At 55.9% G+C, this 15,322-nt stretch overlaps 2 protein-coding genes across 3 annotated transcripts in view; both read right to left on the minus strand.

The window, feature by feature from the left end:
- LOC120390571 (hemicentin-2-like) overlaps positions 1 to 15,322 on the minus strand; it is a 281,097-nt gene that overhangs the window by 63,825 nt on the left and 201,950 nt on the right. The gene's annotated exons all lie outside the window — the stretch shown is intronic.
- Positions 1,230 to 13,023, minus strand: LOC120390228 (sialic acid-binding Ig-like lectin 12). Of its 2 annotated transcripts, XM_039512689.1 has the most exons (7): positions 12,548 to 13,023; positions 12,081 to 12,160; positions 4,083 to 4,232; positions 3,335 to 3,736; positions 2,875 to 3,195; positions 1,438 to 1,503; positions 1,230 to 1,309 (listed from the first exon to the last, which is right to left on the minus strand). In XM_039512689.1, exons 2-6 carry the CDS (start codon positions 12,127 to 12,129, stop codon positions 1,448 to 1,450), a joined length of 978 nt encoding a protein of 325 aa, XP_039368623.1. In that variant the 5' UTR covers positions 12,130 to 12,160; positions 12,548 to 13,023; the 3' UTR covers positions 1,230 to 1,309; positions 1,438 to 1,447. The 2 variants fall into 2 exon arrangements, with proteins under 2 accessions (XP_039368623.1, XP_039368624.1); XM_039512690.1 differs by lacking the exon at positions 4,083 to 4,232.

Consider the following 15,322-nt stretch of genomic DNA (forward strand, 5'->3'; position numbering starts at 1 on the left):
CTGTAATAGAGCAGGGTGAGGTAATAGGCCAGGAAGAATCCAGTCACCACGAAGACGAGTTTGCAGCTGATTTCGATAAATGCCTGACTGAGGCCACCTGTGGGAGCTGGAAGAAGCCGAGAGTCAGGGATAGATCCCCGCAACCCCTGTCCCAAGCCAGCCAACCCCTGCCCTGGTGATGGGTCGAAGCCTGTGCCTCCGAGAGGGATAGGACTCTCACCTGTTCCCGGTGGGCTGAGCAGTAAAATATGGAACCCGTGGGGGTTGGAACCGTGGCAGAAGATCTGGTGGCCCCCGTCCCAGCTCCCTGTCCAGCTCAGGGTGCTGATGGCCTCGTCCCCCTGGGCCCACGAGCTGACCTGCAGGGCCCCCCATGAGCTGTTCCCAGCCAGGGGCTCCCCGTCCACCTGCCACTGGAGCTGGGGTGGGGGGTGGGAGCGCAGGGAGCAGCTGCAGCTGACGCTGGGCCCCTGGCGTTGGCAGGACGAGTTCAGCCCAGTCCCCGGTCGGGGGCCGTCTGGGGAGAGCAGGAGACACAGCAACAAATGAATAGTCAGAGAGAGAAACCCAGTGGCAGAAAGTCCCACAGGTTTACCCCACTCACACCCAGTGGCACGGAGTCCTGTGGGTTAATCCGACTAATACCCAGGGGCAGGGAGTCCCATAGATTAACTTGCTAATATCCAGAGTCAAGGAGTCCTGCGGGTTCTTCTGCACTGGGACGTCTCTTCACTCAGCCCCATGACACTTATCTGGCTGCGTCCTTGGCCATCTGCACTTCATCTGCTTCTCTGCCCTCAGCCTGGGCGCTCACGGCCCTTGTAGATGTCCCAGGTGTCTGTTCAAGCCTCAGCTGCCCCCCTTGGGGCTACCCTCAAAGCAGCTACTTAACTATGGCACAGGCGGGGGAGGGGAGGGGGGAAATGGCTCTTTTAAAGGGGCCAGGCACCTGTGACACCTGCTAGTACTCAGTGGCGAGGAGTCTCACGGATTAACACTGCTACTCTCCAGTGTCAGCGTCCCAGGGGTTAACCCCACTCACACTTGACGAGCAGCTGGAAAGTCCCCTGGGCAGAGCTCTCCTTGTTCTGGGCCCAGCACCCGTACAGCCCCCCATCCTCGGCCGTCACGTTGGGCAGCTCCAACCGCAGCTGATTCTCCCCCGTGGGGCGGGCACCCTCGACGGCTCGGCCCCCCTTCACCCAGCCCAGCACCGCGGGGGGGCTGCTGGCGACGGAGCAGAGGAACCGCAGGGAGTCGCCCTCCTGGGCCGAGAGCTGTGAGCCGTTCTCCACAAGGATGCCGGGATCTGGGAATAGAAATAACACAGAGCCACTCGCACCCTGAGCCAGCCAGTCCCTGCCCGGGGCCGGATCGGGGCCGACGCCCCCTAGAGGGGAAAGGCCCCGTGCCCCACTCCCCGCCCCCTAGCGATACCTGGGAATAGCTAGGGATTGCTCCTGTTAGCTCTGGAGACGGTGATTTGCAGCGTCCTCTCTAGAGCTGAAATATCCACGGCAACGTATTAGATTGGAGAGAGCCCCCCACTGACCCCCTGATCCGCAGCCCAGCACCCCCCAATGAACTGCCACCCCTCCCCACAACCCAGCACTCTCCCTCGATCCACCACCCGCCCCCTGCAGCAAAGCGCCCCCTGTTGAGCCCCCAATCAAACCCCCTACAGCCCAGCACACTCACTGAGGACCTTCTGTCTGCCATGGCGCCCCCTAGGGCAAGGGCAGGACAGAGCCAGGGGTCTAAATAACCCCACTCCCACCCCCACACCAGACCGAGCCACCACCAGGAACATCAGACACCCCCGTCATTGTTCCTTTGCCTTCCCCCCTCGGTGCATCTCTCCCCAGCCCTCTCCTTTTGCCCCCGGGGTTGGCCGGCCAGGCCTGGGTATTTTGCAGCCTGGCTGCGCTGAGGGGGGAATCTGAAATCCACACCTGGAACAGCCGGACACTGCTACCAGCTGGCCAGGCCTGGCAGGGTCTGTCCACGCTGCCCTCAAAGACCTGCGGCGCCGAGGCTCAGAGCCTGGGTCCGTTGGGGCTCGGGCAAGTGGGGCTCGGGCTGCGGGTCTCTGATTGCAGTGCGGACGTTTCCTCCGAGGTCTGTGTAGACGTTCGGGGTCGGGCTGGGGCCTGGGCTCAGACATGGGCAGGGGACTGGGGGGCGGGTTCCTTCCAAATCTCCCTCCGGCTGAAGGGGACAAGGACCGTCCTTTCAGTGAAGCTTGATATGATCCTTCACCTTGCAAAGGCGGCTGCTGATTTCTGCTCTGCCCTGGGTCTGCAGCGTGAGGGTCACAGGCCATTTAACGGGGGTTTGCCCTGGGGCAGGGTGGGCCGAGGTCTCTGGGCACCGAGCCTGGAGAGTGTTTAGTGCCAGACAGTGACTGGGTCTCATTAAGCCTCTGCCCCATATAGAGCATCCACCGATCCCAGCAGGAAGGGGAGGGAGGAGGAGACGCGGTGGGTCAGCCTGGGGGGATCTCAGGGGGAACTGGATGGCTGGTGGGGGGGGGGGGCAGAAATCCCATCAATGGAGGATTATCTGGGAAGGGCAGGTCGGGGGTAGAGAGGATCCCAGACGAGAAAGGGCTGGAGACCTGGGGGTGAGGATGGGGGGGAAGCCACAACCAAGGGAGGCAGGAAGGGGTGAAGATCCCAAGGGAGAAGGGGCTGCACGGTGTGGGGTGAAGGGGCCTGGAGTAGAATTGGCTGATGGTGCCTGGTGTGGGGGTGGGGATCCCAGCACTGGGCTGAGTTGGGGGAGGGGCTGGACGGAAAGGCTGGGGAGCCAAGGGCGGGATCCCAGAGGGGGCTGGGGGCCGCCGTGGAGGGGCTGGCGGGGGGGGTCACTCACAGATGATGTGAAGCCGGATGGTTCTGTGGATGGAAGGTCCCTGTGGTGGCCTGTAGGTGACGGTGCAGATGAGCTCTTTGCCATGGTCCCTCGGGCCGGGCGTGAAGCTGAGCGTGGAGCTGTGGGCCCAGGTGCCGTTCGCCAGCTGGGCTGAGATGTTCCGGGCCGTGTCGCTGAACGGCCCCATCCAGGTGACTTGGGGACGGGGCCCGGAGCAGCGCCCAGGGGCCGTGCAGGTCACAGTCACCGGCTGCCCGGCCAGCAGAGTCCCTGGCAGCCCCCACGCCGGCGAGATCTGGATCTCTGGCTCCTCCGTCAGCCCTGAGACACGGGGAGAGGGGAGAGAATCACTCGGGGACACAGGGCCTTTCCCCTCTAGGGGCACAGCTCCGATCCGGCCTCAGGGCGGGGACTGGCTGGCTCAGAGGAGCTGATCAGTGGTGACTGCGGCTGCTCTTACCTGGCACCAAGATCGTGAGCGTAAGGTCAGTGCCATCGGTACTGGAGCGGTAATTGTAGCTAAATTTTCCCTCGACTCTAAGGAGATATCTCCCCGCATCCGTCCGTCGGGCGTCGCTGATTTGCAGGGAGCAGTCGCCGCGCACTGGATTCTCCGCCAGCCGGAACCGGCCCTGGGTCTCCTGCGACACCCCCCGGTGGGGGTCACTGCTGGCCACAAGCGGATCAGAGCCCACATTGGCTGGATCCTTGTACCAGTATCTGTAGAGCTGGGCCGAGGGATTGTCGGTGTCATACGAGGCTGGGTACGTGAAGTTGCAGGGGACGAGAACGCAGAGACCCTCCTGCACCGACACTGACTGCGGCACCGTCAGGGTAAATCCGGGCAGCTGGGCCAGGGACCCTGCAGGGGATGGGGAGGGATTGAAGTGGGACCCATAGAGAGCAGAGACCAACCCTGAGGTCCCCCCACAGCTCTGCCTGTTCTCCTCACTCCCGACTTGCAGCCCCCTGCGAGCCCAGCCCTGGGGCTTGACCAGTTCTCACTCCATTTGCTTTCCATCCCTCCCTACATCGAGCCTCCTGCTCCCACTCCCTGTCACTCAGCGCCCCCTAGAACCACACGGGGGCACTAGACTCTCCTCCCCCTCTGCCCAGTCTCCCTTCCAAGTCCTGGGACAGACCTGGTCCCGCTTAGTGCAGGTTCTGCCCTTCCCCCTGCACTGGGGCTGCAGGTGCTGCTTACTTACCCCTCCAGAGCAGGGCGAGGATCAGGACCCTCAGTGTGGCAGGACCCCCTGCTCTCCAGAGGGGGCCCTGAGTCAGGAGCTCCCATTCCCCAGCATCATGCTGTTGCGACAGGGATCTGCCCATGGCTGGGCCGTCCAGCTGGGACAGACCTAGAGACAGATGTGGGGTGGGAAGTGTGAGAGCAGAGGCTGTGGAGAGTGACAGATCTGCCTTGGGGACCATCAGTGCTGCTGGGCTCTGTGGGGGGCTGATCTGGGGCTGCTGGTAGCACAGTGACCCCCACAAATTCCCACATTACCAGACAGTCCGGAGTGATTGTGGGCTAAAAAATCCTTAAATTGGCGAAAAAACATAAGATTTTCGGGAAGGGTATGTCGGCGGGCAGCGCTCGATCCAGCGGGGATTGATTTATTGCATCTAGTCTAGATGTGATAAATTGACCCCCTGAGCCCTCATCCGTCGACTCCTGTACTCCAGCGCCGTAACTTAGATCGATCCCCCACAATGTAGACTAGGGCTATGAATCATAAGATCGGAGAGAAAATCCTGACAGAAGATGGTGGGAAGGCAGCACTGTTCAGTGCCTCCTTTGCTTCAGTCTTCCCACAAAAAACAACATGTGAGCAGGTGACCAGCAAAGTTACCACGGACATCAAAGGGGAAGTCTGCAGATTGGGATAAGTAAAGAACACATCAGAAATCTTCTGACCAATTTGAATGAATTCTAATCATTGGGGTGGGGAACTGTTCAACCCCGGGGGCTGAAGGAATTAGTTGGAGCCACTAGCAATAATATTTGCAAACTCGTGGATGCCAGGAGAGATCCCAGAAGATGGGAGAAGGGCTAATGGAGGGGCCATCTTCAAAAGGGGAAAAAGGAGGAACCGGGGAACTATAGACCAGTCAGCCTGACCTCAACACCTGGAAAGCCACTAGAACAATGTATAAAACCTTCAATTTGTGAGGATGAAAGGGTGATCACCAGGCATGGATTTACCAAGAAGAAATCCTGTCAAACCAGCTTGGTTTCCTTCTTTGACGAAGTAACTGGTTAATGCTGGAGGAAAGCGGTGGATATAACATATCTGGACTTCAGCAAGGCTTTTGACACAGTCTCACATGACATTCTCATAAGACTTCTGACAGAACTAAAATGTGAGATTGCAGAACTACTTACTGCGGTATGTAACCTATCATTTAAATCAGCTTCTGTGCCAGATGACTGGAGGAGTGCTAATGTGACACGCCTTTTTTAAAAAGGCCCCAGAGATGATCCTGGCAATTAGAGGCCACTAAGCCTAACTTTAGTGCAGGGCAAATTGTTTGAAACTACAGTAAAGAACAGAATGATCAGATGCAGAAATGAAGACGATTTGTTGGAGAAGAGTCAACATGGTTTTTTAAAAAGGGAAATCATGTCTCATCAAGTTAATAGAATTTTTTGAGAGAGTCGGCAAGCATGTGGACAAGGGTGACCCAGTCCGTATACTTAGATTTTCAGAAAGCCTTTGACAAGGTTCCTTCCGAAAGGCTCTTAAGCAAAGTGAGCTGTCATGGGATAAGTGGGAAGGGCCTCTCCTGGATCAGTAACAGGTTAAAAATGATAGGAATAAATGATCAATTTTCACAGAGGAGAGAGGTAAATAGTGGTGTCCCCCAGGGATCTGTACTGAGGCCAGTGCTGTTCAACATATTCATAAACGATCTGGAAAAAGGGGTCAACAGTGAGGTGGCAAAATTTGCATATGATACAAACCTATTCAAGATAGTTAAGTTCAAAGCTGACTGCAAATAGCTACAAAGGATCTCACAGAACTGGGTGACTGGGCAACAAATTGGCAGATGAAATTGAATGTTAATAAATGCAAAGGAATGCACATTGGAAACAAGGCCGGCTCCAGGTTTTCTGCTGCCCCAAGCGGGTCCTTCACTCCCTCTTCAGCTGCATTTTGGCGGCAGCTCAAAGAGGAAGAGAGGGACCGAGGGACCCGCTGCCGAATTCCCGCCAACGACTCGGACGGGCCGCCCCTTTGTATTGGCTGCCCCAAGCACCTGCTTCCTTAGCTGATGCCTGGAGCCGTCCCTGACTGGAAAACATCATACCAACTATACATATAAAATGAGCTGTTACCACTCCAAAAAAAAAAAATAGGTCTTGGAGTCACTGTGGATAGTTATCTGAAAGCATCCACTCAATGTGCAGCGGCCATCAAAAAAGCAAACTGAATGTTGGGAATCATTAAGAAAGGGATAGATAATAAGACAGAAAACATGATATTGCCTTTATTTAAATCCATGGTACGCCCACATCTTGAATACTGCGTACAGTTCTGGTGGCCCTATCTCAAACTGGAATTGGAAAAGGTTCAGAAAAGGGCAACAAAAATGATTAGGGGATGGAACAGCTTCCATATGAGGAGACATTAATAAGATTGGGACTGTTCAGCTTGGAAAAGAGAAGCCTAAGGGTGGATATGATAAAGGTCTGTAAGATCATGACGGGTGTGGAGAAAGTAAATCAGGAAGTGTTATTTACTCCTTCCCATAACACAAGAACTAGGAGTCCCCAAATGAAATTAATTGGCAGCAGGTTTAAAACAAACAAAAGGAAGTATTTCTTCACACAACGCACAGTCAACATGTGGAACTCTTTGCCAGAGGATGTTATGAAGGCCAAAATTATAACAAGGTTTGAAAGAACTTGATAAATTCATGGAGGACAGGTTTTTACCTAGCAGCTCTGTGTTCTTGGGGAACCAGGGTGCAGTACCCAGCCTATCTGGCTCATAACCCCCCTCCCCAGCCTCTGCTTGAACCAAATCTGCATAAAAAAACCTAGACTTACACCTAAATCCCTGGCACAAGAGTGACAGGATTAAGGAAACTCCTCAGCCTCATTTGCATTGAAGATGGGACAGGGAGGCATCTCCATTAGCAGACAGGATGAAAAACAGAGATTCCAAGGCAAGAACTGCATGGAACTCTGGGATCAGAAAAGCCAGGAAGCAGTGCATGATGGGGGATCTCTGCTCCTGATGTCAATGAACCCGCCTGCACACACCCAGCTCAGCAGTTATCAGACCAATGCTAGTAACAAATCCTTGACTGGTATCCAAAATAGTGAATTGCCTTGTGAGCTCCCTCCAAGGACCACCGCCCATAGCCAGGAGTGATTAGTTCCCATGTCTAGCCTGGACAAAACAACATTGGTATCTCCGGTGTTTACACATCAACAAATCTAGCGTTCTCCCTCGAACCATTGTTGTTTCTCTACAAAAACTCCTTCCCATGCTCAATGTGTTCTGATGCCTGGATCAAAATCTGCATCAGTTCCACTGGGATTTCATCTTCTCCTGACTGATCATGCTGGGCTCCCCTATGGTTATTACCTAGCAATAAATAACTTCCATGATTAAATGGGTTGCTTCGCTTCCCCCACACCTGTCATGGGTGTTTTTTGGTCTCCTCATTCGCTCTGCAGCAACGCTCCTCATACCTAAGCTAAAAGATCCCTGCAGCGCCCAAAAATCCTGTGGGGTAGAATCATAGAATCATAGAATCTCAGGGTTGGAAGGGACCTCAGGAGGTATCTAGTCCAACCCCCTGCTCAAAGCAGGACCAATCCCAACTAAATCATCCCAGCCAGGGCTTTGTCAAGCCTGACCTTAAAGACCTCTAAGGAAGGAGATTCCACCACCTCCCTAGGTGACCCATTCCAGTTCCTCACCACCCTACTAGTGAAAAAGTTTTTCCTAATGTCCAACCTAAACCTCCCCCTCTGCAACTTGAGACCATTACTCCTTGTTCTGTCATCTTCTACCACTGAGAACAGTCTAGATCCATCCTCTTTGGAACCCCCTTTCAGGTAGTTGAAAGCAGCTATCAAATCCCCCCTCATTCTTCTCTTCTGCAGGCTAAACAATCCCAGTTCCCTCAGCCTCATCAAGTGGGTTTGCTCATCAAGTGGGTTACTCCCAGAGTAACTATAACGTGAAAGTGGGGATAGAGACGTGCTGAACCAGGGGCATCTGAGGGTGGTAGATTGAAAGTGCTGCTCAACACAGCCTGCTCAGGCATACGCTATTGTGGTGCGGTGCCCATGGCCTATGAGGGTGGCAGCTCAGACGTGCTGCTCGACCCAGCCTATTGAGTCCAGGGACATCTAAGGGGTCATCTTGGGAGTGCTGATTAACCCGGTCCTCTCAGATGCGCTCTGTTAATGTGTGTGTGTGTATGTGCGTGCGCACGCGCGCTCATCTGATTCTGGGTCTGGAAGAACCCAGCCTGGGAAACCGAGGTCCTGCAGGATCGCTCCATTGGGAGGGAACTTGCAGCAGGGAGAAGTCGAGCTCCGTACGAGAACACAAGTGACACAAGCAGAACATTGATAGAAGTACAGAACCCCGCCTCCTGCTCCAGAAGAGTAACCCTAAGGGTACGCCCAGGTCGGCGGGTAGCGTTCAACTTCTCGGAGTTCGATATATCACGTCTCATCTAGACGCGATATATTGAACTCCGAACGCGCTCCCGTCGACTCCGGAACTCCACCACCGCGAACGGCAGTGGCAGAGTCGACGGGGGAGCTGCGGACTTTGATCCTGTGGCGTCTGGACGGGTGAGTAGTTCTAACTAAGGTAGTTCGAGTTCAGTCTTGCGTACCTTAGTTCGACCCCCCCCCCCCTTAGTGAAGACCAGGCCTAAGAAATGAGCGTACTCCAAAGTAATGGGCAAAGTTGGTGTTAGGTTTCAGGGGAGCTGTAGGCCCTTCCAGGGTGCTTTCTAAGAACGAGGCTTATACACACTGTGAGTTATTGTCTTTAATGAAGGTAAAGTGACACATTTGCAACGGGGACTTTAAGCGTTGCTGTTACGGAGGTGGGGAACCCAGCACCCTGGAGCTTGGCCTGGTACGGAGTTCAAAAGCAAACACAAAGCATGCTTATATTTATACAAACAGCAGCAAACCAGCTCATACATAATGCAATAGAAACTCTCCACCCTCCGGGGCCGTCCCCTTGGCCAACAGCCTAGGGGCTTGCCACGCAGCAATTTCAGCCGGTTACGGCAGGTTGAAACTAGCATGCCGTGTCCTACAATAACCGGAGGCTGAGAAAGCGGAACTGCCTAAGCTAGGCCGTAACAGAATCTTCCGTGGTTCCCTATCCTCCAGTTGGTAACAAGGTCCATCAATGGCTATTAGCCAGGATGGACAGGGATGGTGTCCTTAGCCTCTGTTTGCCAGATGCTGGGAAATGGGCGGCAGGTTGATGGATCACTTGATGGTTCCCTGTTCTGTTCATTCCCCCTGTGGCACCTGGCACTCAGGGCTGGATCCAGACCCCAGCGCGCCAAGCAGGCGTGTGGGGCGGCATTGTCCCGGCAGGGCGGCATTTGGCTCCGGCTGACCTTCCGCAGTCATGCCTGCGGGAGGTCCACCGGAGCCCCGGGAGGAGCGGACCTGCCGCAGGCATGACTGCGGAGGGTCCCCTCTTCCCGCGGCTCCGCTTGACCTCCCACAGGCATGACTGCGGCGGGTGCGCTGGTCCTGCGGCTCAGACGGAGATCCCACAGGCATGCCTGTGGATGCTCCACCGGAGCCGGGACCAGCGCACCCACCGCAGACACTTCTGCCCCGGCCGTGGGACCAATGAAGGGCAGCACGGCGCGCCGCCCTGCTTGGGGCGGTGTAATTTCTAGAGCCGCCCCTGCTGGCACTGGCCACTGTTGGAAGACAGGATACTGGGATAGATGGACCTTAGGTCTGACCTGGTATGGCCATTCTTATGGAGAAATGTGGGCTCGGTGGAACTACCATTAAGTGGATACATAGTTGGTTAAACAACAAGTAACTGTTAATGGACGATGTTGGATTGGAGGGACATATTGACTGGGATGCCACAGGGATCTGTTCTAGGTCCTGTGTTGTCTAATGCCTTTATCAATGACGTGGGTGTAGGACTAGGGAGCAGACTGATCAAATCTGCAGAGGACACAAAGCTGAGTGGAGCTGCCAACACTTTGGAGGATGGAGCTAAAATTCAGAGAGATCTCGATAAATTGGAGAACTGGGCTGTAGACGACACAATGAAATTCATGAAGGACAAATGGAAGGTGCTCCACTTAGGGAAGAAAGACCAAATGCACAAATACAGGATGAGGAAGAACTGGCTTGGCAGCAGCACTGCTGAGAAGGAGCTGGGAGTTGTGGCGGATCACAACCTCGACAGGAGTCAGCAATGCGATGCCGTTACAAAAAAATCAAATGCAATTTCAGGTTGCATGAACAGAGGCAGAGCATGCAAGTCATGGGAGGTGACAGTACCACTCTACTCGGCGCTGGCTAGGCCTCAGCTGGGGACTGTGTCTTGTTTTGGCCACCAATATATAGAAAGGATGTAGAGAAACTGGAAAGGATTCAGGGGCAAGGGATAAAGATGATCAAAGGGATGGAATGCAAGCCTTAGGGGCACAGCCTGAAGGAACTGGGCATGGTTAGTTTGGAGAAGAGATGGGGAAGGAGTGGGACATGATTGTGGTTTTCAAATACTTGAAAAGCTGCCATAGAGAAGCTGGAGAAAAGTTGTTCTCTCTCACCCCAGAGGGCAGGACAAGGGGCAATGGGTTCAAACTGCAGCAGAGTCGATTGAGATTAAATCTCAGGGAAAACTCCCCAGCTGTGAGAGCAGTCGGACAATGGACCAGATGCCCAGGGAGGTGGTGGAAGTTCCTTCACTGGAGGGTTTCGAGAGGAGGCTGGACAGCATCTGTCTGGGATGGATTAAGCCCAACAAATCCTGCATCTTGGCAGGGGTTAGACTAGGTGACCCCTGTTGTCCCTTCTCACCCTGTGGGTCTGTGATTCTAGGATTCGCTAAAAAATCCCAAGATTTAATGTGAACAGGATGACCCCTTCCACCCCCTGAAATTCGCTAATAAATCCTGAGATTTATGCTAAGAAACCTGAGATTGGCTTTTAAAATCCACAGATTTGTGCTTTGTCTCTGCACACCCTGTTGTTTCTGGTGCATTTTCTCATCCACCCTCCCCCACCTGCCACATGGGTGCTGGTGTCACCTTCACAGGGTGAGTGGCCCGTTTCTGCAGGGACCCAGTGGAGCCGGATGGCCTGGAAGTGGGTAAAGTGTCCGCAGAGGGGAGGGTGCAGAGAGCTGACAGCTCCCGCCTCTGCAGCCAGGGTGGGGCACGAATGCTGTCTCCCATGCCCCCACCCCACCCTGCTTCTCCTGAAACTGAGACTCTCCTCCCCCCATGAAAATGGTACTGGCCACTCCCTCCTCCCCACTCTTCTCAGAATGGTAGGGGCCACTCACCCCTCCCCGCCAAACTCTTGTGAGAATAGTATGTGCCGTTCCCACCTCCCCACTCCTCACATGTGAAAATGGTATTGGCCACTCTCCCCTTCCCCCTGTTAATATGGTTTGGGCCACTCCCTTTTACCCCTTCCTCACCTATGACAATGGTGTGGGACTCTCACTCCTTTCCTGCTCCCCTGTCCACTGCTGTCAGAATGGTATGGGCCACTCTATCCTCTCCCCTCCTCCCCTATGAAAATGGTGTGGACAGCTGGATGATGGGGAGGGGAAGTTTGCACAAATGTGCTCCCCCCTGGGGTATCTGTAACTGCCCCCTCTGCAATGCCTGTCCTCCCTGCCCCACAAAACCACCCCCATGGGGAAGGGGAAACCCCCGGCAGTTCCATTTCCCACCATCCCTCTGCTGCCCTCAGGTGCTCTCGGGAAGGAGGCTGAGAGATGAGAGCTGGGGAACCCCCTGCTGTACATGGCCCCCTAAATTGACACTTCCAGTGTGGTCCCCATAGTGAGGAAGCCCTGGGGTGGGATGCTGCTCAGGCTGGAAAGGCAGAGCTGTGTGGGCGGGGAGCCCAGGGCTGCGATAGCAAGGGGCTGCGGGTCGGGACTGAGGGGCACCCCAGTCTCCACAGACCTTCCAGATCCCTCCCCCTCATTTCCACTCACCCCGAGTCCTGCAGAGGAGGTCCCAGTGCCTGGCTCTCCGACCCTGCATCCCGGGTTCCCCAGGGTTTGTGACTCGGAGCCTGGGGAAGCAGCAAGCACATGAATGTGAAAGCAGAAGTGGGTGCGGATGGGAGGGGGTTGAGGGGAGATGCTCTCTCAGAAACCCCAGCACCAGCATCCTGCCAACTTCCTCTCCCTCTGGCTAGGACTGCCTGTCACTTCCCTGCAACAGGGCAGACTGCATACTGCTTGTGGGGCTGGAAATAGAACCCAGGAGTCCGGGCTCTGAGACCCTCTACAGACCACTCCCCTCCCAGAGTTGGGAATAGAACCCAGGAGTCCAGGCTACCTGCCCCCCATCCCAGCTCTATCCCTTTATTATTGCTTTTTCCAGTCACACAATATTTGAACGCTAGCAACTCACACCTCTTATCATATTGGACATGCTGCAGACACTAATCACTCACCCTGAGCTGAGATGCAGCCACTTCCAGGCAGGGCAGCTGGGGAACAGCCACACAGCGACACTGCTAACCCGGAGCTAAGATGCATCTGCCTCTGGGGCGGGGCACTGGGAACGGCACACTGGAACAGCATATGTCTGGTTAGGACGGCTAGTGAATCTTGATTCTACTGGAAAGAGCCGGGTGCGTGAGGAGACCGCAGGGTACGGGTGCGAGTGTCAGGGCGAGGGCTGGGGCGAGATGTGAGATTTCAAGACAGGAAGGGGAAGTCAAAGCTGGAGATTTCGGTGCCATCGACGCAAGAGGGAGATTGTCACAGACAGAGGCAGCTCCCATGGACAGCCAGCTTCTGACCCCACCACAGGGGGACTGGCTGGGGGTGGGGGGACTTTTCCCTCTAGGGGGTGTCGGCTATAATCTTCCCCAGGGTGGGGCACAGGCTGGCTCTGGCGGGTGGGAATGGGACCCGGGGTCCTTCCCCTCTAGGGTGTCTCAGCAGGGGAGACGTCAGCAGATCGGAGCCAGTCCATTGAGCGCAGATGTTTGTTTTCTGACTCCTGGTTCCTCAAACACCTCCCAGGTCCCGGATCACTGAATCTGGGTATTCCCTTGTGATGGGACCCAGGTCATCAGCTGGATCCGGAGAAACAGCTGGATTCCACCACCCGCCAGACTCTGTCCTTCGACTTAAGAGCTGAGACGCAGCTGAATCTGGCCTGGGTCATGGGGGCTGTTAACACAGGGACCTCTCCCCAGTGCTGAGATGTGGCTGCCTCTGGGGTGGGGCGCCGGGGCTGTTTATACAAGCAGGTCTTGCACAACAGGAAGTTTCAAGTTGGTGCATTTGCTCCACCTCCAGCTGGTCAGCCCCAATTTGGAGCTGGGTAAGAGCCGCAGAGAGCAGGGGAGTGTGATGCAGTAGGAACTGTCTGCACAATGAATGGGAGGGCAGGGGATGACTTTAGGTGATGGAGTACCTGAGCCTGTAACCTGAGCCAGGCAGGGGGGAAGGGAGTGGGCTCCTGGGCCTGGGAAGCTGAACAAAAGGAGAGAGACTGCTGGAGGGAGTTAGTTCAGTTTTGGTTTTGGGCTGGGTGGAGGAATTCAGGGAAGCCCCAGCTGTGAACTAAGCTCCCTGAACTCCCAGAAGGACCTGATTGAGGAGTCCTGGTTGTGCCCACAGGCTCTGCTGTAGCCTGCATTACTGTTGTCCAATAAACCTTCCGTTTTACGGCTGGCTGAGAGTCACTGTGAGTCCCAGGAAGAGGGGTGAGGGCTGGACTCCCCCACACTCCGTGACAGGGAGAGAGTCCCATTGAACACTGGGGCGCGGCCGCTTGGACACAGGTCCCCAGCCAGTTGCAGAAGGGGGGAGCCCGGGGCAGGTTTCTGCTGGGACTGTGGCTGCCGGGTCTAGTGGGTTAGAACTCGCTGTGCTAGATCCATGTGGATCAGGTCAGATCCATGGCCATTAGGGCGAGATCCAGGGCAGGAACCCCGGTGTCCGGGCCAGCCCCTAGCTTGGTGTGCGTAGTGTTGTAGGACTCACCAGCACGGCGCCTCCTGCTGGTCACTTCTGGGAATTAGCTCATCCAGCCTCTGGAGCACCCTCTGCAGGCCGGTGTCCTGCTACCGCTTGGCCCCCGTGTCCCTCCCAGACCCAGTGCCCCATTATCTGGGGGCTCTGCCTGCTGGCAGTAACCCCTTCCTCTCAGGGTCTCCCCTCCCCAGGGAACCCCCACCCTCTATCCCCCCCTTGCCTCTGCCTAAGGGCCCCCCCCCTGAACTGCCACTGAAGACCCAGCACTTTGGTGGCGGGTCCTGAGGTAGGACCCCTGCCGCCAAATTGCCACTGAAGACCCAGAGTAGGGGCCCCAAAAAACTCTCATGGGGGCCCCTGCAGATCCCGAGGCAAATTGCCCCCCCCCCGGGCAGCCCTGCTATGGGGTACTGCCAGTCACCCTCCAGCCCCCTTTCACTGGGGCTGACTGCCGGCTGTATAAGCCAGTCATCACAGGCAAGGGAGGTTTGGACCTGCTGCCTTTCCCTGCAACCCAGGACCCCCACGGGCCTTGTACAACGCCCTGCAGCCTGGGGAGTTGCTGGCCCAGTGCTCCCCAGCTCCTCTGGCCTTTCCCCAGCCCGGCTTCACTCCAGGGCCCTTCAGCACTCAGGCAGCCACATCCTTCCCCCTCCTCAGCTGGAGGGAGCCTGCCTGCTCCTGGCCCACTGCCCTCTTATAAGGGCCAGCTGGGCCCTGATTGGGGTGTGGCCACCGCTGGGGCTGCTTCCCCAATCAGCCTTTCCCCAGCCCCAGCCCCCCCCCCCCAGGGCTGCTTTTAACCCCTCCGGGCAGGAGCGGGGTGACCAGCCCGCTACAGTGTGGTACATTCTGCCTCTGGTTAATCCCCGTTTGCTTTCAGACTCTTTCTAATTAACTGCCCCGGAGGTTTCCCTCGGTCGCTGTTAAACAGACGCCCCACCTGGAGGTGGCTGCATCTCAGCACCAGCCGGGCAAGGGATCCTTATATAAACAGCCTCCGCGCCCCACCCCAGAGGTGGGCATGTCTCATTTCTGGCCAAGGGGTCCCTGTATAAACAGCCCCGCACTCCACCCCACAGGCAGCTGCATCTCAGTGCTGAGCAAGGGTTCCTTGTGCATTGTATCGAGCCCAGTATTTGACTCGTGTGTTTTTCCAGGGTCTTGGGAATTACCAGGTTCAGACGCAGGAAAAAAGGTGATTCACTCGGAAACCTTGGAACCACCAGGTCGAGATC

This window comes from Mauremys reevesii, linkage group 24, assembly GCF_016161935.1.
Source record: "Mauremys reevesii isolate NIE-2019 linkage group 24, ASM1616193v1, whole genome shotgun sequence".
NCBI classification, from domain to species: domain Eukaryota; kingdom Metazoa; phylum Chordata; order Testudines; family Geoemydidae; genus Mauremys; species Mauremys reevesii.